We start from the raw sequence: 26,155 nt of genomic DNA on the forward strand, positions 1-26,155 counted from the left end.
GCTTTAGAAGGAAGCTCTGTCACATTCAATATTCCCTAGGATTTGAGTTTAGTTTATCAGTCGTTAATCGTGTTGTGTGTGTTTGTGTGTGTGTGTGTGTGTGTGTGTGTGTGTGTGTGTAAGATTGCTATGTTCTGTAATTTTCAAGGTTACTTGTCTTCACAGTAAGAGCAGGCTAAATTAAATTATTTTATCTTTTACAGCTGTTAAATTTGTGTGAGGCTGAAGACTCAGCTTTAACAAAGCTGCCCTGCTACAAAAGCCTTCCATCACTGGTGCCTTTGCGAATTGCAGCATTAAGTAAGTTAATATGAATTAAATCTGAAACAAGCCATGGGTATGAAGGTACAAGGAGACAGTGGTCTTTTGGGGTTGTGTTTTTTTTTTTTTATGTTCTTTTTAAGGTGGGATAATCATGTTTGAGTATTTGTCAAACATATAATCTATTGACATTGTGAGATGTCAACAGATCATATAGATTGTTAGGATTTAAACAATTTATTCTTGTACACTATGCATTTTACTTTGTAGTAATTAACTCTTAATGCTATAGTTCTCTGATGAATCGAACGCTCTGGTTGAAGAGAGCAGTCATAGCATTCATATATTGCCAGTTTCACCCAAATCAGAGTATATAGGAAGATCTACTATAGCCTTCATAGGTTTTGCACATTGGTTTGGTAGCATTTGAGATTCTGTTGTCTTCAAGGCTTCATGAGCAACGTCAGCTACATTGTTGAATTTTTACTCACTTGAATTCTACTCAGAAGCATCACACCACACCCCACCCACCCCGTCCCCACCACCCAACACACTTTTTTTTTTGGTAAATAAATACCCAGTACAAGTTTTTTTTTAGTTGACTTGGTCTCTTGCTTTCTTGGTATGTATGTATATATGTATGTATGTATGATGTATGTATTTATATTTTTTAAAGTCAATGATTTTTTTTTAATATTTTATTTATTCATGAGAGATACAGAGAGAGAGAGAGAGAGGCAGAGACACAGGCAGAGGGAGAAGCAGGCTCCATGCAGGGAGCCTGACATGGGACTCGATCCCTGGACTCCAGGATCAGGCCCTGGGCTGAAGGCGGCGCTAAACCACTGAGCCACCCGGGCTGTCCTCTTTCTTGGTTTTTATACTCTATATGAAATGTTGCCAGAATCTTCCTTGAGTTAGAGATAGAGGAGCTGAGAAGCAAGCCATAATACCTGCATGAGCATGGGGCCGAGGTGTGGAAGACACAGCAGGTGGGAGGGAGAGAGATGCTCGGCAGCCAAGTTTGACAGCTTCTTTCCTCCATCGGGATTCCTTTCTTCCAGTGCCTCTTGTGCAATCCTCTTGGCTAGTACAGGCATTGCTCTTGGTCAGATGTTCTCTCTTGACTAACATATTCCCTTTTCTGAGAATATCTGTATTTTCAAAGCCTTTAACTCCCCACGTGGGGAGAAGGCTGCCTGACATGGATAGTGGAAGAAAAGCCAGGCTGCATGTGTATTCCCTCAGCAACAGAGTTCAAGGCCAGTTCAGTGTGTCTGCCCACAGCCCAGCTATCCTCTCACCCCTTGTGGGGATGTCTTGGGGAAGGGGTGTCAGTGGGCACCTCCACTTCCTCCCTCTATCTGGACAGGGTAATATTTACCATGGCTCTTCTGACAGGCTATTGGCTTCCCTCTTAAATAACATTGACCATGTGAGTTAGAAGATCAATGGCATTCTTTGATCTTTTTCGAGGGCAGACACATGGGAAGTGGTTCAGTGATTCATACTTTGTGTTGTTTGGTAAGAGCCTTTAGACAAGGAAATTGTTTATATGTTTTTAAGGTTAATAATGAAATTGGTTAACCTCATTGATTTCTCTTCCGAAAGATGCGCTTGCTGCCTGCAATTACCTTCCTCAGTCCAGGGAGAAGATTATTGCTGCACTCTTCAAGGCCCTGAATTCCACCAACAGTGAGCTGCAGGAGGCCGGGGAAGCCTGCATGAGAAAGGTGAGTGGGATGCACGTGTGTATGTGCGGGCGAGGGTCTGTCTTCAGCGCTCTTCCTGTTCACCTGGTTCATGCACCTGGAAGGCTGCCTCTTGTTAGTACACATTGGATTCCAGTAATGTCTCTATTTGTTTCCCAGTAACACTGAGCCTATTAAAATAGTGACAGTAATGACTAGTCTTCTTCATTTCATCATAAACTTTTAGAATGTGCTTGCCTAATATTTCATTTTCTCACGGATAATAAAAACTTGCTGCTAGAGCTGAATGAGTTTATTCTGTTATAAAGTGTATTTTGTTGTCTATTTTCCTCCATAACCTTTCTTTTTAAATAGTTTTTGGAAGGTGCTACCATAGAAGTAGATCAAATACATACACATATGCGGCCTTTGTTGATGATGCTGGGGGATTATCGAAGCTTGACGTTGAACGTCGTGAATCGTCTGACTTCCGTTACCCGGCTTTTCCCAAACTCCTTCAATGATAAATTTTGTGATCAGATGATGGTAAGCCATATTACATTTAAACATACTCTGTATTCAACCTGAAATTTTAAGGGTCTTTTTTTTGGGGGGGGGGGTGGGAAGTAACATGGGGGTGGTAAAAATTCAGGAGGTGTGAAAGGGGTACTGTGAACGTCTCCTCCCATCCTTGTCTTCCAGCAGTCCATCTCCCCTTCCCGGGGATAGCCAGTGATAATGGTTTCCTGTATGTCTGTCTGAGATGTTTTACATTTATAGGAGGACATACATAATTCTTTTGTTTCCCTCAAAAGGCAGCACCATGTACACACAGGTCATATTCTTTCTATTTACCGCTCATTTCAGATCAGAACATGAAGTGCTTTTTCTTTTTGTTAAATTTTTTTAAGATTTTGTTTATTCATGAGAGACCCACAGAGAGAGAAAGGCAGAGACACAGGCAGAGGGAGAAGCAGGCTCCATGCAGGGAGCCCAATGCGGGACTCGATCCCAGAACTCTGGGATCATGTCCTGAACCAAAGGCAGATGCTCAACCGCTGAGCCACCTGTCTTCTGGCTACGTAATATTTCATTATGTGGACATGCCAGAATTCGCTTCACCATTCCCCCACTGACGAATGTCTAGATTGCTCCCAGTCTTTTGCTATTATAGACGTGATGTATTGAAAAACATGTAAGAACTTTAGGAGTTTTTTTGGGTTTTTAAAATTACCAAGAAAATAATTACGCAAATAAAATACCTGTTGGACAGTGTTTAAATTTGAATATAAGCAGATGAAGGAGGTTCATCTGTTAACTTTCTTCTGCATTCAGTTTTGCTTCCAGTAAGTAGACGTTCGTAAATAACTTAGGATTTCATGGTATGTTATTGTGGACGTGTATGTACTTCCCATGCTTCTGTTTCTCGGGTGGCCTTTGGCCATTTAGATGTCTCAGGACACCAAAGATAGTTGTTTTTTTTTTTTTTTTTTTTTGGTTTTGGTGCACCTTTACCCTAGCTGTAAGTGGGGGTGAGGTGACATATATAGATGTAGTGTATGTAGAGTTGCAGATATATGGATGTGTGAGGACTACACAGCTTTTTCTGTCACCTGCTGCGTCTTCGTACCTGCAGATACCTGAAAAAGGAACAATGACTGGAACACCTGACTTGGAGTTGGTAGTATTACAGTTGGCCCTAAGAATTGTAGCTGATGCCCTATTAGAGTGTTATCGGGAAACAGTATTCCATGGGAGTAAATCTCCCGAATTGGAAGGTTCTTTCCTGTTTAACTTCTAGATGTGTATACACACCCTCCCTACCAGTGTATGTGCATGCACACGTTCACAGATGTGATCACAGTAGATGAGGTTGTATCACTTCCTAAGGAGAGCACATTGGATATGCATTTTATCCTCCATTCAGTGTGAGACCTGTGCATGTGTGCCGACTGTCCCAGTGTTGTCTTGTTCATTTCTTCCCTCTCCGCTGTCATTTTTCGCTGCCTTTGCATGCCTGCCAGAAGTGATGTGTTTGTGGCTAGTGGGTGGTTTTACCACCAGGCTGACCCTTCACACTTGGCTGTGAGCTGAGAGTTATTCAGTGAATGGTATTACCCAGATTTTGTAGAACAGTGTGAAGAGACTGCTGTACCACTTTACAATCCATAGTTTCTGACTTGGGGTAGGAGTCGTCTTCTCCCTAGAGTGAAGTTTGGGGGTTTATGTTTTTGATTTGTTCAGAGGATTTTTCCCTCCCTTCTTTGGCATGGTAGCTATTTTCAGAATGGTTAAAATTTCTCTAAATGTAGAGAATGTTGATGTTCTTGGATAAAAAAAACTGAAGCTACCATTTGTCCAGCTGTGTTCCTCTGGCTCCCACCTTGCTAGAGTCCAGCCCAGGTCTCTGCCAACAGGGCATTTGCGTGTGTGGCATGGATGGGTCTTCTGATGTGTTCATGCCTGCTGCATTGCAGCAGGGGTGGTGCAGTGGTCAAACACATTTGCCCTTTGAGTCCTGGTCTTCAGAGCTGTGCTCTATCTCTGAGCCTTTGTTTTCCCGAGTGTAATGGGCTTTCAAGGTTAGCAGCTCAACCCTTCAGCATAATTTTAAGAGCTGAGACACCCTACTCTGTAGAATGGGCATTCATGAACACAATCCTGAAAATTTGCCATTTTAAAAATTTGAACTGCTTGACGTGACTTTGAAGTCTCTCATGTAGTTATTTGTGGTGGATAGCTCCTTCTTGAACTAAAAGTGAATTTATATACAATTAGTGTATTTTTTTCCTTTGGGGAATCTGAAAACAGGATAGGTGATGCAGCTGGCTGCTTCCATTTCCTTTGGTTTTGTTCCTCTTTTATCTTTGGCAAAATAGCTGTTGTAGTAAGGTCAGGTTTCATGAATGTAGATCTTGGCGATTAATATCTTTCCAGGAATTTTACTGGCAAATAGCTTAGTGTACTTAGTTTCTTTGAAAGCATATAGATTTTAGTGTTTCTCAGTGTGTGTTATTTGGAACACTGGCCCTATAGGTGTATTTAAGTCTAGGTGTATTTAAGTCATGTGTCCCCAAGTCTCTTTTACCATGGAGTCCTTTTAAAAACAACTAAACTTCCTGCAGGGTTTCGGTGTTTGAAGAACAAGTCTGGACAGCGTGAGACAATGAAGATAGTTGTGTTATTTGGATAGTCTTGTGGTTTTACCTGTAGGCTCTGAGTGCCTATCTGCCAGGCTTTGCTGGACATCATGGCTGGGAGGCTGCCTGCTGCATGCCCAGGTCAGATCAGAGTTGCTCTGGGCTCAGGGATCTCTCTCCTCCATGGTCTTGGAGTAGAACACAGTCTTACCATGTTAACAGTTGCCCTTGTTCTGCACAGAAGGGAAGTGATTCCTGTTTGCCCTAATTTGTACAGCCTCTGACCATGCTCATCTCACCTGCCCACCCCCTTCCACCACCACCATTCCTCCCACCCCATCCCATTGCTCCTTAGCCATACATAGCAACCAGCCTTCTTGTTGGTGGACTCAGGGCCTTTCCCTCTCCTTTTCTCTGCCTGGTGTGCAGGACCCTCCTTGACCTTGACTGCCTTCTCCAGCTGATTCCTGTTCCTCTTTCATAACCTTTAGCATGACTGTTCCACAGCAGGCACCTGTGTCCTTTACCTGTTCTCCCCACTTGAACCTGAGGAACGAGGATAGGATGATGTCTGCCTGTCTTTCACTTCTCCACCCAGGTACCTAGCATGGTGCCCAGCTTCTGCAGGCACTCAGTGAACAGGTGCAGCACCAAGTAACATGGTAATAAGAGGGCAGCAGTAAGATGCCAGCACTAGAATGATCAGATTTCAGGACTTTTTTTTTTTATTCTATCAGCATAAATTCAGCCTTTTGTTCATAGAACATGATGCAGATGCTAGTTACCCTCCTCTCTAGAGCAGTGGTTGGGCTGTTTCAAATATGAACACTGCCATCCTACGTTAAATATAATGGAAATTAATGATTACATATGAATTTTCATGTAAGAATAGTATGGAATCGAACTGATCCTCTGTGAGGGGAAAAGTGTCTAAGGATGTTGTTTTTCCCCACAGCAACATCTACGAAAGTGGATGGAAGTGGTGGTCCTCACCCACAAAGGGGGCCAGAGGAGCGACGGAAACGTGAGTGACTTGTTTGCTTCTGGGAAGGGCAGCCCTGCCGGGCACTGCTGCTGGCAATGTTAATATTGGAGCAGTGCTTTTAAGTAAAATACCGGTCAGAAACCCAGTTTATGTCATCATAGTCCGTGTAAAGTGTTGAACATCTTTTACCAGCATTACATTTTGCCTTTATTTTTCTTAATTCTTGAACATTTCTTTTTGTGTTTCTTTAAAATCTCCTTTGTTCACCTTAATATGACGTTTTTGTTGATGAGAATTCTGGGAAGCTTGAAATATTAGTATTTCAATTTTACTAGTTTTGCTATATAGTACATTTTCTAGAGTGTTTTTGGCAGCTGCTGTCTGCATGGTGGTGCATTCCTCAGCTGTGGTTTCCCATTGCTTCCCATCATCCACCGCCTCATGAAACTAAGTATAGATTTCAGGACTTCAGACACTGAGGATAGTGTAGCAAAGCATCACATAAATACCTGCATGTAGGTTTACGGGTCTGAAGCCCCACCCCAACTGTTTGCCAAAAATCAAATGGCCAGTACTTCAAAAACACATTTTTTATGGGTTTAAGGGAAAACTACTTTAGTTCAATTTTTTTATGTGCCTGATGTTGGTCATTTTAAGATTTTGCTCTTAAAAATAATGGTTCTTGCTGTTTTGAATCTATTTTGTATATGTTAATATTCCTTTAAAATACTTTTTAAGTTGATGACTGTTCTATCGGTAGGATCGTGTTTTCCCTAAGTTCCTGTTAAACCTGGTGAAATTGTATGGCAGTGTCCTAATAAGGGGATTCTTTAGCTTTTCAGAGGCATAATCAACGTGGCTTTTTGTCTTCCTGTGCCTATTTGTTGGATGCTGTGTTTCATCCCAACTTGGGTTTTTTTTTTTTTTTGGCTTAATTATGCTTTGTTTTGACCATTCTGTGTCAAGGTGTTTTGTTTATGTAAGTCTCTATTCCTGCTGCTTCTATACAGCCAACTAAGCAAAACTAAACCAGGATTTTACACTTTTTTTAGGAGTGTTATACCACCATGACCTCTTTGAAGGTTCGTTACTTATATACACAGGGAAAAATCAGGAACCTCTTTGTGGGGAAGAGCAGAGTGTATTTTAAAAGCCTAAACTTTTGGGATTAGGTACAGGTGCCTCTGTGCTTTTCCTCCCCGTCTCATCCACTAGGTATTTTTGCTCTAAGTTTTATGTTTGTTTTATCTGTTAACTCTGCAACACACAGTTCTAGAATAAACATTTAACAACTCCTGGGAGGCAGGTGAATTACTTCCATTAGATCAGGAAGATTCCATAAACTTGTATAGCAAGTTATTTGGAGGGCTCCTTGGATGGGGCAGGGGCAGTGGGCAGGAGATGGAGCTGTGGGTTTCGGAAAGTCCTCCCAACTCCTGCAGGAACATGTGGTGACCACCGTAGGAGTCTGCTCCTTGACCGGCCTGGAAACACCCAGCTCTGCAAGGGTGGCCTCAGGCTGTGGTGTTTGGGGTCCATGAGCAGTGTGCCCACCATTTCATCACCTCAGCCCAGGGCCAAGCTGCCTTTGTACTCTTGAGCTCTGATAATTTTTTATGGATGTTGTTCAGAATCGAGTATGGATCTTACATCGTGTTTGTCCCCATTTGGTTGAATCCCCAAATAATATTACATAATTGAGAACCCATAACTGAAGACCTGTTAAATAGTTGACTATAATAAAACAAACACGGGCTTTTCTGTAATGCTGGGTACCGTGATGATCAGAGCTTTGCATGAGCACCATGTATAGGAAGGCTTGCCTGGTTCTGGCGTTAAACTCCCTTGGGAGGACTCACGACCACATGTGCTGAGTCTATGTGCATACACAGCTTCACTTCACAGAATAACCCAGATATCTGTGGGTGCAGCATGGCATGTGGGTTCCTCTGGGTGTGGGCGCCTCACTCATGCCCAGTTGAGGGAGCTAAACCACCTGTACTCTTTTGACTTGTGCTGGGAGAGAGGAAGAGATTTTCTTTCATGTCAGCACTGCACATAAGGTCATAGCTTGCTCGAAACAAAACCAGATTTTTAAATGCGTTTGTTTACCACAAGGTCTGACAATTTCTCCCCCTGGGCAAGAATTCTGAAATTCCTGCGTTTTAAATTTTATTTAGGGAAGGGAGGTATTCTATCCTACACTGTCTGAAGGGCTCTGTTTTGACATCAGAAGGGTGGAAGGTGTATTTTTTTTGCTGTTGAGCATTTGTTAATTATTGTGTGTGCTTTTTGATAATTGTCTTTCCTGTCTTGTTTCCCCCAATAATCTTTACTGTGTATGAGTATATGGGAAGTTTTTATGTAAATAACATAAATAGAAAAAAGATGATTTTCCTCCCCATCCTCAGGAGAGCATTTCCGAGTGCGGGAGATGTTCCTTGTCTCCATTCTGTCAGTTTGAGGTGAGAACAACCCTATTAAAGTCAGTTTATGACTTGTACTGTGAAGAACAGTTTATCTTTTCTTTTCTTTTTCTTTTCTTTTTTACCTTTTTGTTGCCTTTTTTCATGCTGTAATTTTTGTTTTGGTTCAGCCTGCCATGGAAGGGGTAGAGGTGAGAATCTCAGTGGAGGCACAGGAGGGGGTGTTGTCGCATTTGGTTTTGCTGTGATTTGTGGTTCTGTGGTGGACAGAGTGCGTTGTGCCTTGGAGTGCAGTGAGCCGTATTGTCTGTCTGTGGCGGAGTTGTATTAGTACCATTGCTGTGAACTGTCCGGATGCCAAGCATGTTTCCTATTAGGATGTTTTAAAGCAAGATGCTAAGTTCTTTGGTTTCCTACATGTTAGAATTGCAAAATGTCAATACTGTCTAAGATTGACCTGGGTTTCGCTCTTCATCATGTTTGTACGAGCTCACACATCTAACAACCTTTTAGAAGGAAACCACACAAAGAATAGCATACCTGCTAGGAATTGGGAGGAGCTCATTTCACACTCGCAAGTGCCCACTTGCCTGGAGCTTAAAACCTCCTTGCCCCTCAGCACCCAGGTCCCCCTGCACCTCTTGCTCACGCACACCACACCAATGTAGTCCCAGCGCTGGGACTTGGAACAGTCAAGCCCCGAGCTTTCCCTCTGCTGTAAAATGGGGATGATAACATTGTCAGTCCTGTCTTCCGGTGCTATCATGAAGACCAAAAGAAGTGGTTCCTTGACTGCACTTGGAAAACAAAAACCATAATACAAAAGTGTCATGATTAGCACATTGTAATTTCAGAATAGAGCTTGCTCTGTGTGAAGACCTGGAAATTCTGTAGAAAAGAACTCTACAGGAGAGGTGGGGTGACACCAAGCCATGTTTTCTCATTTCTTCCCCAGCTCAGTTTAGTCTTTTTCTCCGTAGAGGCTTTGGGGGAAATATGTTCAGATGTTCCTGGGATGTGGTCCCTCGTGACGAGTGTTCATCATCCCCATTTTACTGTCATTAGTGTGACGTACATCCTGTTACACACAAGGCAGGGGAGTACATCAGGGAGTCTTCCCTTCCGTGGCCATGGCTCCGGCCATGTGGGATCTCTTTGAATGGCGGATACCACACAATGGGAACTGCCACTGAGAACAGAAAGTTGGAACAGGAGTGATTGACCACTGAGCTGTTAGCACCTTAAAAAGTGCAGAAATTTGGCACTTCACGTTTTGGATATGATTCAGTAGAACAATTTGTCAGCTTCATCTTTAGGCCTGGTTGACAAATACTTCGTACTGTGGTCAGTCATTTATTTACATTCATGTTTAATTTTTCAGGATAAATACTTAAGGATTTTTTGAAGACTTTGTGCTAAGTTTTGAGGGCAAAAGGAGTCTGTACCCTCAGAACTTAGTATGTTGGGAAGACCCCATGATGTCACAACAAAGCGGGGGAACCGTAACACTCTGACAGCCACAGGCATGCTTGTTTCCTCCACTATAGGGGGCTAAGCGTAGGCAACCCAGCAGTTTACTTCCAATATTTGTCCCTATTCTTGAAAACGAACACAGCACAGTCACAGGTGTACACAGCTCCCTCTCCCCTCTGTTGACAGATGAAATCTGAGTGCAGAGAGCAGTTAGTTTCCTTGGGCCACAGCAATAACCTGACATTGATAAATTGTGGCTTTTTACATGTTAATTCTTTGCTTCTGGTGGCTAGCCTTGTGAATGTAGCTAGACCATAGTAGGGTCTGTAGTAACATTGGTATCTCTAGCTGCTAAAATTAATTGGCCTATTTTATAATTTCTGGTTTTCTTCATTAGGAGATGAAAATTTGTTCGGCTATTATAAACCTTTTTCATCTGATCCCAGCTGCACCTCAAACTCTGGTCAAGCCTTTGTTAGAGGTGGTGATGAAAACAGAACGCGCTATGTTGATTGAGGTAATGATCAAACTTGGGGTTAATTCTGATTCTTCCTCCATCTGTTGGCTTGTTATGTTTTAGGTGGATTAATTTAACAGCATGAAGCATGTTTGATGTTAGCATTTGCTTATAGCTGTAGCACACTCTACTTACGAGAGGGAGAGATGCCTTCTCCTGCCATGGTAGGTCAATAGGCCAATGTAGCCTCAAACCCCAAGAACATGCCATTTTCTCCATCTGTTTTCTAGGCCGGCAGTCCCTTCAGAGAGCCTCTGATCAAGTTCTTGACACGGCACCCCTCACAGACGGTCGAGCTGTTCATGATGGAAGCCACCCTGAATGATCCCCAGTGGAGCAGAATGTTTATGGTAGGCACACGATGAGCTGCAGTCAGGTGTGCCTGGAGATTTGTGTCAGCTGGAGTGCTCTGAAATCTGAAATTCATACGTCACTGTTCAGCTCCCCAGCTGTATTTTTCTGTAACATATCCGAGTGTTAGAAACATCATTGGTGTGTATGTAGAAAGTTTGAATGGAGGAATCCTTCTTTAGGATTTTGGTGGTGGTAACGAATGAGTTGCTGAGATAATGAAATCTGTAATCACAAAGTATTATTACTGCTAAGAAGCAGGGTTTTTTTTTTTTTTTTTTTTTTTAAAGGGCGCTTATAGCGACTTTTTGGCTTGCCTAGAAAGACTTAGAAAGAACCTTAGAATTTGGTTTTTGTGGGTTTTGACTAGCTTAAAATAGCTTGTTTTGTTCTGTTTTCAGAGTTTTTTAAAACACAAAGATGCCAGACCTCTACGAGATGTACTGGCAGCTAACCCCAACAGGTTTATTACTCTGCTGCTGCCTGGTGGCACCCAGACTGCCGTGCGTCCCGGTTCGCCCAGCACCAGCACCATGCGCCTAGACCTTCAGTTTCAGGCCATCAAGGTAGCATCTCTTCTCTGAACACCTGAACTCTTCAGAGTTTAGGCAAGATGCATAGAGAACCCAGTTCCCTAACTGTCACTTCTTTAACAGATCATAAGTATTATAGTTAAAAATGATGACTCCTGGCTGGCCAATCAACATTCTCTGGTGAGCCAGTTGAGACGCGTGTGGGTTAGTGAAACCTTTCAAGAAAGACACCGAAAGGAGAACATGGCAGCCACTAATTGGAAGGAACCCAAGCTGCTGGCCTACTGTCTGCTGAATTATTGCAAGTGGGTACTTCTGTTTGGCTTTACATTGAGTGACTTGTTCTATCCGGCAAGCTGAACTAGAGTCTCTATGGGAATTTGTGCTTAGCTGTGGTTCACTGGCCCCGTGCAGTTACACTTGTTAGAACCGATTGTGGAGAAAAAAAAAAAAAAAGAACCGATTGTGACTTTGAGCTGGTCAGAGCTCACATGTAGTTCTAAAGCTGGCCCCAACTTAATCTGTCTTCTTGTTTGACCTTGCAGAAGGAATTATGGAGACATAGAATTGCTGTTCCAGCTGCTCCGGGCTTTCACTGGTCGTTTCCTCTGCAACATGACATTCTTGAAAGAGTATATGGAGGAAGAGATCCCCAAAAATTATAGCATCGCTCAAAAACGTGCCCTGTTTTTTCGCTTTGTGGACTTCAATGACCCCAACTTTGGAGATGAGCTGAAAGCTAAAGTGAGTCCCACCGTTAGGAGGCAGGAGCCATGGGCATTGGAACCAATTTCCTAGGGAATTGAGGGGACTGTCTGTTATGCTGTGTCTCATGGATAGTTACATAACGTGGACTGTTCAAAGCATACAGCAGATCCGGAGTGAACCAGTGTTGAACACTAGTCTATTAGTGTCCTTGTTTTTAGAAAATGACTAACCTGACATGAGAAGAGTAGACAGACTGACGTCACTTTTCCTCCTGTTTTCACCTACGTTTCCAGTCATCCACTTCAGTAAAAAGATGATTAGTCACACCCTTGACAAGATCTGGCATCACGGGTGCAACGTGACCCACTGATGCTCCTGCCTGCCTTAGTAAAGAAACGAAGAGCATGGCTTTGCTTTTCTCCTTCATTTTAAATTTTTTTTTGTAGGTTTTGCAGCATATCTTGAATCCTGCTTTCTTATACAGCTTTGAGAAGGGTGAAGGAGAGCAGCTCTTAGGACCTCCCAATCCAGAAGGTGATAACCCGGAAAGCATCACCAGTGTGTTTATAACCAAGGTGACGTCACTAATACATTGGCATGAAAAGTAACTTAGCAGATGAGTAACAGAATGCGTGCGAGCATGTATGTGCGAGCGCATGTGTGTAATGGGTTCGTTGAAATAAACCTGTTTCCCTAAGGCTCTTATTTCTCATGATTGCATTAATTTATAGCAGAGCATTATAATTCTTACTGGTGCATTTTTAAAGGTAGCTTTACTTTAGGATGGATTGACTTTCCACACTAACAGGTTTCAATGAGAAACCAAATGTATGCTTGAACTGATGTAGATTCAAACTCATGTTATCAGAGTTACTTTGTAAAAACCCCTCTTGTTGGTCAAAGTTGTTTTTTTTTTTTTTAATTTTTATTTATTTTTATGATAGTCACAGAGAGAGAGAGAGAGAGAGGCAGAGACACAGGCAGAGGGAGAAGCAGGCCCCATGCACCGGGAGCCCGATATGGGATTCGATCCTGGGTCTCCAGGATCGCGCCCTGGGCCAAAGGCAGGTGCCAAACCGCTGCGCCACTCAGGGATCCCCAAAGTTTTTGATGTACAGTTTCATCCTTAGCTTTGCAAAGGAAAGTATTACAAGTCAGTGAGAACATCAGATCGGATCTGGTTGTCATCGTGATCTGCCTTGATCTTTTGTTGTCAAGTTCACGAAACCATTGTGGTAGCAGTAGTGTCTAAAGTTACCTTAGGTGTTACAGTCTCTGTATTTTTATAGTAGCATTTCCAGAAAGGTTTTACTGGGTTGTGTGTTTCTTTGAGAAGTGCCTGCCTGGTGTTCCACACAGGGTCTGTCCTCTCCCATGCAGGTCAGGCCTTTGAACCTTGTTGGCAGGTGCTGTGTTTACCTTGAGGTTGGTTGAGTGTTCTGTATACATGCTGTCTGCTGGGGCGCTGTGAGTCATGGGCATTCCTAAGGTGGTGTGCTGAGTGCGCATGAGCCCTTGGGAAGGACTTGATTCCTCACCACTTCTGTCACTGTTTCATCCTGGGGTCCAGAGGAAGGGGACTGTTGTTCCACTTGGCAGTTTATTGGTCCTTGCATAGTCTTTGTCCCTTAACACAAGCCTTCCTCCTATTGTTTTCACCCTACCTCTGCCCTCTCTAGGAATGTGAGCTGAGCCCAAGGGGTCTTTTTCAGTCTTCTTACTGATAACTTGCTGTATTCTGGGCAACTAGATGGAGAGATGGTCACCCAGATGTGGCCCCTTCCCTTGTGCTGCCTTCTCTAGACCGTCTTTTGGGTCGGATGCTGCTGACGCGGCACAAGTAGGAGCTGGCATTTCAAGTGTTCGAGGAAGACAGAGGACACCGGGCAGGTGGGGGCCCCAGGGTGGGGCCATCGGGAAGCAACAAATCCAGGATAGAGGGGACTTGGGGGGCTAGAGGGACCCTGATGGAAACACAGTTATGGGGAAGACTTCAGCCTTTCAGAACTTTGTGGTAGATGGAAGTTGCTCTGGATGTCCACTTGAGTGAGGCAATTGGTGCTGCACCTGATTGAGTAGAGATACATGGGGTGTTCCTTGGAATGTGCATTTTTTATGTTCATAAAACACGGAAATCTATCAGCTGATTATGTAGAAAACCGTAGCAGTTTCTTGAGAGATTTGTTTCCAGGTAGCATTTTCTGATCCTAATGCTGAAAAATCAGGACTAGATAATTAATAGCTGACTAGGAAAAAAATCTCAACTACTTGGAATTAAGAAACTCCATCCTGCAAACCACCTTGTATCCGAGGAGGCCCTCCTTGTCTCTCAAGTTCCTCCACTCCCTGCATTACGACTTCTAATTCTGCCCTTGGACGCTGAAATAAGTTCATTGAATTTCTAATCCTACATGTAAAAGGAAAATTGACATGGCATCATTGCTTCCCTTGTTGTGAAACTTGATGTTATATATCGTGTGCGCACATGTGTGTGTGTTTTAAAAGTTTAAACTTGCATGATCCTTAGTAGGTAATGCAGTTCAGAACCAGAAGTGAGTTCCTTTTCTGCTTGTCTTTCCCACAGGTCCTGGACCCGGAGAAGCAGGCGGACATGCTGGACTCCCTGAGGATTTACCTCCTTCAGTACGCTACCCTGCTAGTGGAGCATGCCCCCCACCACATCCACGACAACAACAAGAATCGCAACAGCAAGCTGCGCCGCCTGATGACCTTTGCGTGGCCCTGCCTGCTCTCTAAGGCCTGTGTGGATCCGGCTTGCAAATACAGTGGGCACTTACTTCTGGCACATATTATTGCCAAATTCGCCATACACAAGAAAATCGTTCTTCAGGTACCACAGAGCTCCCCTCTACCCTCCTCATAGCCCCCGACACTCAGTGGTCTTGCACACATGTGCATGCTGCCCCCTCCTACAGTCGTGGCCTCCTTTCCTGTTGTCTTTCCCAGCACCATTAAAAATGCTTGTTTCTGACATCTTTAAAGCACTGTTGTGCTCACTTCAGCACATATACTTAAAAAAACAAAACAAAACACTGTGAACTCTCCTGTGACTCTGCATTCTCTCTTCCCTCCCCAGTTGCCAGTCTGCTCTCCTGTTCCTCTGCAGCCTTGCTGTTGAAACAACAAAATGTCTCCTTTGTCCATCTCATGCTCCTCTACACATTGCATTCTGTCTTCTTTTATCCTGGTCCATTGAAGCCATTCTGGAAGGGCCCAGCCCCCTCTTTAGCTAAAGACACTCAACACTTTAGAACCTTCATCCTATTGACCCCCTGCCGACAAGGAACACATCTTCCCTGAGTCCCTCAGTGGTTTAGGCCTTGATGCCAGGCAGCCCTGGGTTTGAGTTTATTTTTTGCTGTCACAAGTTCTCGTGACCCTGAGTGAATAAATTATTTCTGTCTCTGTAAGAATTAAAGGTAATGATACAGTTCAGTGCTTAGCTGGTCTGTCCCATTAACATCTTATACATGATCGCCCTTCTCCTCTGAGATCACATGATCTCCCCCCAGGCATGTCTCTTCTCCCAGCCAGAGACCCAGAGGCTATCACTGACACCAGTTCACCCCCAGTGTCCAGGCGTGAGTGAGTCTTGGTGATTCCCCTCCACCCTCAACACCTGTCAGGTGGTCTTTGTGTCCTGTGACGTTACATCAGAATGTCCCCTCTCACTTGCACTGTCCCAAGGGTGCCTCTGATGGCAGCCTCTTTTTCTCTATTTACCACACTGTATCCAGAAAGAAATGATCTCTGTGCTTCAACTGACTTCCCATGAGTCACACTCTAGCCTAAGTCCCTGTAGGGAGCTAGGTCTTACTCCTGTCTGTTGTACCCTCGCCCAGCATGGGCACAGTGTGGGTGCTCAGTAGGAAGAGAATGTGAATGAGTTCATCACCCAAAACTTAACAAAGGAGAAAGCAACTATGTTCTTTCCTAATAAGACAGCCCTAAGGAATTTTGTAATAATCATATTGCAGAAGTGTCCTGCCTTGGTTCAGAGTGATTGGGTTCTTTGTTTCTCTGAGCCTTCATTTTCCTATATAAAACTGTCTTCCCGGTGTTAGGTTTTTCACAGTCTGCTCAAGGCCCATGCGATGGAAGCTCGAGCAATTGTCAGACAAGCGATGGCCATATTGACTCCAGCAGTGCCTGCCAGGATGGAGGACGGGCACCAGATGCTGACACACTGGACGAGGAAGATCATTGTGGAGGAGGGCCACACGGTCCCTCAGCTGGTTCATATCCTGCATCTGATCGTGCAGCATTTTAAGGTGTGTAGGAAGTACTGTAGATGGGGCTGGCTGCATGTTCAGGCATTTGCTTTGACTTTTCACTTCTCTCCAATGTTCTGCAATAATAAGGTGGCTATTCGCCTTTTAGTAAAGGTATTTCTGGTCCGTTGAGCGTGTGTGTGTGTGTGTGTGTGTGTGTGTGTGTGTGTGTGTGACTTAGTGTGGAAATGGCTCTGGTTTAGAGTAGTGTCCCAGGTTTCTGCTTTTGTCTAGGACTGTATGTTTGATGTAAGTGCTCAGGTAACAGTGAGTACCATTGATTTAATACTTTGGGAGGTAGTCACCATTAACTCTAGGTCTTGGTAACATGGCTTGAAGAGTTGTGTCACCAGCACCTCCTCCTTTATAGCCAAATTCCCCACTTTGTTGGATTGATTCAAGTGTATTTCCTATAGATTTTATGTAGAGGAGAAAATTCTTTATAGCCAGCTCTTTTAGAATTGGAAGTTTGCCTCTTGGTATTGGCTGAATATCTGCAACATCAAGTCTGAAGTTTGGTACATGTTACTAGCTAGCCTCACCTACCTAAAGAGAATTCAGTATTGCAACTTTTTTTTTTTTAGATTTTTTAATTTATTCATTTGAGAGAGAGAATGTACAAGCAGGGGCCTCAGAGGGAGAGGGAGAGGCTGACTCCCTTCTGAGCAGGGAGCCCAATGTGGGGCTCGATCCCAGGACCCTGATACCATGACCTTCGCTGAAGACACTTAACAACTGGGCCACCCAGGCACCCCAACATTTCCCCAGTCTGTTAAGATGGTGCTAAAGGGCTGAAATCCAGTGTTCTGTTGAGATTCAGTGGGAGGCTGGGGGAGAGGGGTGATAAATACCCACACACATACAGAAAGTAATGAGAAATTTCCTAAGTCATGAGTCAGAATTTTTAAGCAGGAGTTTGGGTTGTGTGCATGTATATGTCTGTGCATGTGCACATGTGCATGTGCGTGCATGTGTGTGTGTGTGTGTGTGTGTGTTGGGGTCATGGTGCAGCAGCACTGGTGTGATGCAGACCCCGTACCTGCAGGTGTACTACCCAGTGCGGCACCACTTGGTGCAGCACATGGTCAGCGCCATGCAGAGGCTAGGCTTCACACCCAGCGTCACCATTGAGCAGAGAAGGCTGGCTGTGGACCTGTCTGAAGTCGTCATCAAGTGGGAGTTGCAGAGGATCAAGGACCAGCAGGTAGGTCTGTCAGACTTCTTCCAGACTCATTCTTTCTGTTATTCCCTAGAAATCAGTTTGTAACATCATGTCATGTGTCTTTTAAGCCGGATTCAGACATGGACCCAAATTCAAGTGGAGAAGGAGTCAACTCTGTTTCATCTTCCATTAAGAGAGGCCTGTCGGTGGATTCTGCCCAGGAGGTGAAACGCTTTAGGACAGCCACAGGAGCCATCAGCGCAGTAAGAGCATGTGCTTGCTTTTATGGGTTCTGTGCTTCCTTGGGGGATTTTGTTCATTTATTCTACAAATTCTGAGTGTGTGCTAAGTGCCCAGCACTGTCCCTGGACGTACCTGGGAAAGGCTGCACTAAACAAGTAGAAACCGAATGACGACAAGTAGAAACCCATTGACACCCAGGGGACTTACTCATGGTGTTTTCCAAGTCCCCATTATACGTTCTTTATGCACGTATAATGCCGTTAGAATCTTGACAAGAATGATTAATTACTTGCAGTAAGCCATTGAGAGAAACACTTTAGGGTAAGAAAACTGATCAAGAATGTGCAGTCATGTCAAGTTCAGTTTTTTAAAAGACTGTCTTATTTTGTTTAGAGGGCAGCCGCCAAGAGAGTCCTGGGGATGCTCGCTCTCCTCACCGCTTGTTGAGGTGTTGGCTCACTGTGTGCCTGAGGTTGAACTGTCCCCCTGCTACCACCACCACCACTGCTACTGTTCATTCCTCCAGAGGATGTGATCACTGCATCCACCTGTGCTCAGCTTCGACTCCCAGAGCCATGGGAGGTTTTGTCCATTTATGTGTCTGCACATATTGGTGGCAAGCAGGTCCTGCCAGCCCAGCCCAAACACTTTCATGGAGGGCACGATGCTGCCTCCCCTGCTCCCTGCGGAGCCTCGCAGCTCTTCTCCTTCCTCTTTTTTTTTTTAATTTTTTTAATTTTTATTTATTTATGATAGTCACATAGAATGAGAGAGAGAGAGGCAGAGACACAGGCAGAGGGAGAAGCAGGCTCCATGCACCGGGAGCCCGACGTGGGATTCGATCCCGGGTCTCCAGGATCACGCCCTGGGCCAAAGGCAGGCGCCAAACCGCTGCGCCACCCAGGGATCCCTCTTCTCCTTCCTCTTAAGCTTCTCTCTTCCACACGCTTTCTACAAAGCAGAGTACCAATGGCTGTCTTATCAAAAACTAAGGGAAGCACCCAGAACAGTATCTGTCCCCAGAAGGACTGTGAGCTGGCTGCATAAGTCAGCACCTTCCTTTGGGGAATGTATTGTTGAGAATGCGCTTTTTGCCTCTTCTAGGTGTTTGGGAGGAGCCAGTCGCTGCCTGGAGCAGACTCTCTTCTTGCCAAGCCTATTGATAAGCAACACACAGACACCGTGGTGAACTTCCTCATCCGAGTGGCTTGTCAGGTGCGGCTTTCTGGATGTCCTGTGTTGGGGCTTCTTCAGAACAGACTTCTTAGTAGATTCCAGAATATTATCTCTGATAGAAAATGGATAAACCAAAGTCAGGCTAGCTCTGTCATTTTCATACCAAATTCCATTGATTTTGTGACATGCTAGTATTACTGAAATCTACCTATGTTTTATGAGTGACAGGATTTTTATTTTTTTTAGGATTTTTTTTTAAACATGTTTTTGTTTCAGCAGTGATAAAATAATGGTGTATCTTGTAATTAAGGGCATCTTGGTGTTGGCAAAACGTGGCAGTAGATCAGTGATCTTGGGCAAGTTACTTATCTTCTGAGTTACCTGTCTCATAAAGGTGCTGCTGGGATGATTCAACCTACATAAATTATATATAACATTCAGTAATCTAAAGTGCCTTTAAGCCTGTATTTATTTGTTATTCATGTCAACATATTTTTTCATGATTTATCAGGAATCTATTTCTGAAACTTCAGTTTTCCTTTTCAAAAAAGAAAAAACATTGTAAATGAAATTTTCCTAAGTAGTTGGGTTTTTTGTTTGTATTGTTTTTTACAATTTGGGAATTTTAAGTTTATGTAGTTATTAAAGAGAATAGCAGGTCTTGGAGTACTGGTGAGGACTTCAAAGTACTGAAAAGAATCTGCTAAATTAGCCAGTATCTTCTTGGTGCTTAAGTATGCTAGGCACAGCCCAGGAGGTCTGTGGGGAGGACCCAGCCCTTGGACCTCACCCCAACAGGCTTGGGGAGCTGCCCAACACTAATCCATCAATCACACAAATGAGTGCAAATCCCCACTGACCCCATAGCAAGGGAGCAGGAGGATATCCCATTAGGGAGTATCTTCGAAGTAGAGAAGGCTCAGTGGAGTCTGATGGAAGAGGAGATGGCAGGGTGGGAGGGGGCTAGGATGCATGGGCAAGAGGCAGCGTCAGGAGCCTGCAGTTGTGCCGGTGAGACCGGGCCTTGAATTTGAGTGCCATTCTAGGTTAACGACAACACCAACACTGCGGGGTCTCCTGGGGAGGTGCTGTCCCGCCGGTGTGTGACTCTTCTGAAGACTGCCTTGCGACCGGACATGTGGTCAAAGTCTGAGCTCAAATTGCAGTGGTTTGACAAACTGCTGATGAGTGTGGTAGGTGCATGTGTCTATCGCTACCACCTGGGCTGGGGCTGGGGCTGGACTACCAAATGCTGAACCCTCTGTTACCTCAGCCAGTTTTGGCAGCTAAGGAGAAGGGAGGGAGTTTTGCTTCCTGAAACACGTTTTGAAATTTCAGCTCCTGCCCCCAGCAGTTAGGAGCTTTGGAAGCATAGCAGTTCTCTTGCCCGTTGAAGTCTCATTTCTTAAACTGACTTCCTAGCTGGCTTGGGGTAAACAGTTTTAGTTGATGTATGTCACAACCTCTAAAGTAAACTTGAATTTTTAAAGTGGACATAAAATTTGTTATTGAGAACTGTAAAGTCAAATAGTAAAGAAGTTAGTCCCCAAAGCTGATTATCTGGTAGGTTTTTTATTGTTTGTTTCTATAAAAACCATGGTCCTGTCATTTCTGGCAGCTACAAGCCTGTTTTAAACATTTGTTATTTTGCCTTGCAAAGACTAACATAGTTGCCTCCATTTTTTGAAAGGTTACAAAGATTTCCTATGCTATGAAAACAGCTGGATCATAGGCTGCCCGTCTGTAGTACTTGTTTTGATTCTAGCTTGACATAGAACTTCTAGGTTTCCTGCAGATTTCTTTCCTCTTTTTCAAATGTCAAATTGCTTTCCTGCTACACACAGTCACAGTTGAGTCAAGCTCAGCCATGAGTGGATAGCCTCTGCCACGAAATAGGCTAATGTTTTCATGATGCCATGTGCCATGCCCCCAGTGACTTTCTACTTTGTTCGGTAGCAAGAAGATTTTATCTCAGCCCAGTGCACACATATATACATGTGTATATATGTGTATGCATGGTATGTGTGTGTGTAAACCACAGAAACTTTTTAAGCAGTACTATACTATAAACCATGCACTCTATTTCCTATTATTATTATTAATGCTGGCATCATCTGTTAGATTGATTTCATGATCCACAATCTCAAAGTTACTTCCTTTTGGAAGGATATATGTATTTTAAGTGAAAAAGAGGAGAGGAGAAAAGGAAAAGTCAGTGCAATGATTGCATTTTTATTTCTTTAAGATTTTATTTATTTTTTCATGATAGACACAGAGGCAGAGACCTAGGCAGATGGAGAAGCAGGCTTCCTATGGGGATCCCGATGTGGGACTTGATCCCAGGACCCTGGGGTCACCACCTGAGCCGAAGGCAGATGCTCAACCACTGAGCCACCCCAGTGCCCTGCAATTGCATTTTTAGACCAGATTTTGTTGATTTTCAATTTTTTAAAAAAGATGCCATTTTAAAATAATCCCTAACCCAACATGGGACTCAAACTCACAACCCTGAGATCGAGAGTCACATACTGTATGGACTGAGCCAGCCAGACGACTCTGATTTTCACATTTTTAATATTGGATATTAGTATCTTTCATGAGCTTTTTTAAAAAGGAGGTTTGACTAAATATTTAAAGAAATTTATTTAAAAAATTGTGAAATTTTGCTGTATTCGTAAGGTACGGTTGTCATGGGTTTTTATGTGTATAGTATGTTTATTTTTTGGTGGTTTTTTATTTCATTAATGGCATGTAGTTTTAGGTTTTGCTTGGTTTGTGTTTCTGTAATGGACTGTACCAGAGGATTGATATTGTCTCTGTGTGACCTGTGTTCTCCATTCCAGGAGCAACCTAATCAAGTCAACTATGGAAATATTTGCACAGGACTGGAAGTGCTAAGTTTCCTACTCACTGTCCTCCAGTCTCCAGCCATCCTCAGTAGCTTCAAACCCCTGCAGCGTGGCATCGCTGCGTGCATGACGTGTGCAAACACCAAGGTTCTCCGAGCAGTCCATAGCCTCCTCTCCCGTCTTATGAGCATTTTCCCAACAGAGCCAAGTAGGTGACCTTTTCCCTGGTGTCTGAGTGGATGGGAGGGCACGGAGCTTGTCACTTGAGAGTGCTCATCCTCTGGTTACTATAGTGAGCATTTTATTATCTTGCTTTTTTGTGTGCTTTCACCTTTTCTTTTAAAAAAAAAATGGACATAGAACTTAATGGTAGCAGTCATTGCATCGTGTTTTCTGGTTTGCTTTAGAAATGCTGTTATTTGTCAGCTGAATGTGACTGTTTCCTTATGGCAATAAGGGGGAGTTGGGTTATAGTGTTTTGTCAGATGTTGAGCAGCTGCCAAGATCAGATTTTGGAGTATCATAAGTAAGTGCATCTCGAGTGTGTTAATGGTAGAGCTTGGTGAGCTAAAATGTCACTTAGCTTGGTAAAGTCGCATCAGCCCAGAGAGGAACGCTACACGTCCTGCAGTGGGAGAGGAGCACCCCTGCCAGTTGGCACAAATCCCAAGATAACAAGCTCAGTGCCTAGCATTAGGAAAGTTGACCTCCCAGTGCCCGGACAGGCTTGAGGACCCAAACCACAGGGCCCACATTCTCACTTTTGTTTCAGGCACTTCCAGTGTGGCCTCCAAGTATGAAGAGCTGGAGTGCCTTTATGCAGCCGTTGGGAAGGTCATCTATGAAGGACTCACCAACTATGAGAAGGCCACCAATGCAAATCCCTCCCAGCTCTTTGGTGAGTGTGTGTCTGCCTTGGTGCTTCTAGTAGTGGTTCCATTTGGCATTGATCTCTGTGTTCTCTGGACCAGCTTTCCTTCAGGGAAAGGCTCGGAATGTCAGGAGGAGCTTTGAGCTGATGTGTGCTGCAGGCATCTGTGTGTGGCCCGCTACACACACCATAGGCCACCATCCCCTGTGGTATTTGAGGGTAACACCCTCCACCTGACCAATATCTGGGCTTCCTCACTTCTTCCTGCCTCAGATGCAGGATGGGGTTGCTGGGGAATAGTCCCATGTTGCATGGATACTGCTGACCCAGTATCACGTCAAACACGAAGATGCTTTCAAAGCAGTGTACAAGTATGTATAACCACTGCCTTTTATACTATGCTCACCTGTTAGTAAGCCGCTCACCTATTACTAAGCCACTCACAAGACAAGAACTGGTCCCTGTCTGCTTGATGAGGCTCTGGCTGCCCCAGGTGAAATGAAAGTTGGTTTCTCAGGTAATCAGGCCAGCTAGTTCACTTTGACCTCCAGAGATCCCTAGAAGTCTAATGTGTAGATACTTTGCTTTTCCTGAAACACATCTGAGGAGGATTAGACTTTGGGTTAGTAATTTAAAATTTTTTAAAAACTCATTTATTGTATAAAATTTTGAAAGTACAAAGGAAGGACAACTAAAAGTTGCCTCTCTACTTATTAACATTCACCCTTAACATCTTGACACGTGTCTTTTTTCTGTATATACATGTATAAATGCATATACAGGAAGCCCTTATTACTGCAAACATTTCTATCTGAATTTGCAAACTGAATACATTATTTCCTCTGAGTTTCTTGCTCTCCAAACTCTTGCTACTTGCTATCTGAAATTCAGGAGCCAGAAAAATTTAGTTAAAATTGTATCCGTAATTGTTGAAGCTTGCCATCCCTATTCTGGAACCAGATCGATTAGATAGTTGAGGAATGCTTTTGTGACTTTTTTTGAAGTTGGGTCATACAGTAGATTCTGCTTTATAACCTGGCTTCCAGAGCATGAACATCTTGTTAATTCTCTAGAGGACTCTTTTAGAAGAGCTGATGACCGGTGGCCCTGCCTCCCTCCTGTGGGAGTGACAGCAGGCTGAGGGCAACACTGGGGCTGGTGCCTGGAGAACTGGTCACATCACTCCCCTCCCTGTTCTAGAGTCAGTTACCGACCCATCATCACCAAGTGTCACAGGTTCCCTCTTACGGAATCAGATTGATCATACATTCACCCTCTACTGAGAAATTGTACAAATCTGTGAGTATTGCACCTATAAACGGCAGATAAATACTCTTTCATTGGTCTGTAGTGGGAGCCATGAATATAAATTTAAAATTTAATGTGTAGGTCAGGTTCATTAAACTGTCAGGAAAGGTAACATTTTTTTTTTCATGTATTCCATGTTTATGCTCTGACGTTTTGCTGATTTTTATTGAGCTTTGGCAGTTTTACAGAATGAGTACAAGCTGGATTCTAAAATACTCATCATGTCCAGATAGTCTAGATTTTTTTTTTAAGGACTGTATTTCTTTCTTCTCTTTTTTTTTCCCCCTTGCCAAGCATATTATGGGACAAAAAACTTCACTTAGGATGGTTTGCTATAACCTAAAGATAAAATCCACACACAACCAAAGGTATGAACACTGTTTACCAAAGCATAAAAATTGGCTCTTGCACTTGATGTTGACCGTGCATTAAGAATTAATTCTTTGACATTAAGAATTAGAAGTATGGGGATCCCTGGGTGGCTCAGTGGTTTGGCACCTGCCTTTGGCCCAGGACGCGATCCTGGAGTCCCGGGATCGAGTCCCACGTCGGGCTTCCTGCATGGAGCCTGCTTCTCCCTCTGCCTGTGTCTCTGCCCCTCTCTCTCTCTCTCTCTCTCTCTCTCTCTCTGTGTGTGTGTCTGTCATAAATGAATAAATAAAATCTTAAAAAAAAAAATTTAGAAGTGAAAACACAGTGCTCTAAAGTGTAGCATATGCCATTCAAAAGCTTGGAATGTTGACATTTGGGGTTCACCTATACTTTTGTCAGAAAGGAGCACATTTTTGTTCAGCACATTTCAAAATGTTTTAAATATTCCATAAACACGGAATATGTGAAAAAAAAATGTTACCTTTCCTGACATTAACAAAAACAATTGTTAAAAAAACATTGTTTTTTTGTTTTTTTTTTTTACATTATAAAATGTTTTATTAACAAAAACACAAACTTCGAGGAACATGGTGCGTTTTAAAAACTAAGAAACTCATTCGTGAAGCACTGCTTGTGTGCACCACATATTCCAGACTTTTTCCAAGTAACATTCTATGTTATCAGTTTAGAAACAGAGCACTAAGTTCAGAGGGGTCTTATTTCTCACTGCTTGAAGTTTTAAGAAATATGCACTAAAGCACATTGTAAACCAGTGATATTTACAACAGCAGAAATGATAATTAACTTATAATAAGTTGCATTTTGGCTATGTTTCAAAGAATACTTAACAGGTCAACATCATTCTGTTCTTATTGGTCTTGTGTCTTGCACACAGTAGAAGACCAACAATCTAGTGATCAAGAACTTCAGATGAATAATGTAACCGCTTCTTTCAGTTCCAACACGTGCCAATTTCAGGCAGAAACCTTGGGTGTTGATACAGAAGCCAGTCTGGTATGACTGATGGCATGCTAACCCTTCAAACAAAACATCCCCAAGACAAAGTATTTGCTTTCCAGGTATAAACCATAAAAAAACAAAAAACAAAACAACAACAACAACAACAACAAAAAACAAAAACCACCAAAAAAAAAAAAAGAAAGAAAGAAAAAGGATCACAACAAGTGATCCATTTTTTTAAACTTTTCTTAAAAAAAAACAAAAAAAACACAAACCCAACAACCAACCAGCAAATTTCTGCCTTTTAGGGACCCTTATGATTCTCAAGTCAGCCTGCAGCAACAACCCAAGCTACATAGACAGGCTCATCTCGGTGTTCATGCGCTCCCTGCAGAAGATGGTCCGAGAGCACCTAAACCCACAGGCAGCATCGGGCAGCACAGAAGCCACCTCAGGTGATGGTTGTGGTCCCTGTGGGTTTTTGCAGGCCTTGTATCAAACCTCAGGGGTGCTGCTGTGTGATTGAATGCTGAACCGAATGTGAAGTCCTCTTGTGTTTATGCAGTGCCTTGTCCATTTGCTCTCAACAGAGAGGTTTTGAGCATCTTATTTAAAACCAAAGCAAGACTCGTTTTTAAAATGAATTAACTCCCAAATTTGTGAATGTAAGGATGAAGGAATTTTTAGGTGGCTACACATTTATGTGGAACATTCACCATTACACAAGGGCAATCTGCTGGTTTTGCTGTAAAACAGATTGCATCACTCGAGCTGTTAGGCCTGACGATGACTTAAATTACAGGTTCCAGGCCTGAGCTGTGGGCCCCAGGAACCTGC

The 26,155-nt window shown here is 43.4% G+C and overlaps 1 protein-coding gene across 6 annotated transcripts in view; it reads left to right on the top strand.

Moving 5' to 3' along the window:
* Positions 1-26,155, top strand: part of TRRAP (transformation/transcription domain associated protein) — a 116,005-nt gene that overhangs the window by 43,482 nt on the left and 46,368 nt on the right. For 5 of the 6 annotated variants that reach the window (XM_055339444.1, XM_055339448.1, XM_055339446.1 and 2 more), the window contains exons 28-46: positions 204-300; positions 1,873-1,994; positions 2,328-2,498; positions 6,048-6,116; positions 10,374-10,493; positions 10,724-10,843; positions 11,246-11,410; positions 11,501-11,682; positions 11,923-12,121; positions 12,532-12,660; positions 14,670-14,936; positions 16,171-16,377; positions 17,423-17,581; positions 17,668-17,802; positions 18,887-18,997; positions 20,005-20,151; positions 21,802-22,015; positions 22,580-22,705; positions 25,627-25,773. In XM_055339444.1, the coding sequence (XP_055195419.1) occupies positions 204-300; positions 1,873-1,994; positions 2,328-2,498; positions 6,048-6,116; positions 10,374-10,493; positions 10,724-10,843; positions 11,246-11,410; positions 11,501-11,682; positions 11,923-12,121; positions 12,532-12,660; positions 14,670-14,936; positions 16,171-16,377; positions 17,423-17,581; positions 17,668-17,802; positions 18,887-18,997; positions 20,005-20,151; positions 21,802-22,015; positions 22,580-22,705; positions 25,627-25,773 (2,887 nt within the window). Of the gene's footprint in view, positions 1-203; positions 301-1,872; positions 1,995-2,327; positions 2,499-6,047; positions 6,117-8,488; positions 8,543-10,373; positions 10,494-10,723; positions 10,844-11,245; positions 11,411-11,500; positions 11,683-11,922; positions 12,122-12,531; positions 12,661-14,669; positions 14,937-16,170; positions 16,378-17,422; positions 17,582-17,667; positions 17,803-18,886; positions 18,998-20,004; positions 20,152-21,801; positions 22,016-22,579; positions 22,706-25,626; positions 25,774-26,155 lie in introns of all 6 variants that reach the window. The other variant, XM_055339442.1, reaches the window with a different exon arrangement.

Source organism: Nyctereutes procyonoides, unplaced genomic scaffold (genome assembly GCF_905146905.1).
Source record: "Nyctereutes procyonoides isolate TBG_1078 unplaced genomic scaffold, NYPRO_anot_genome, whole genome shotgun sequence".
NCBI lineage: Eukaryota > Metazoa > Chordata > Mammalia > Carnivora > Canidae > Nyctereutes > Nyctereutes procyonoides.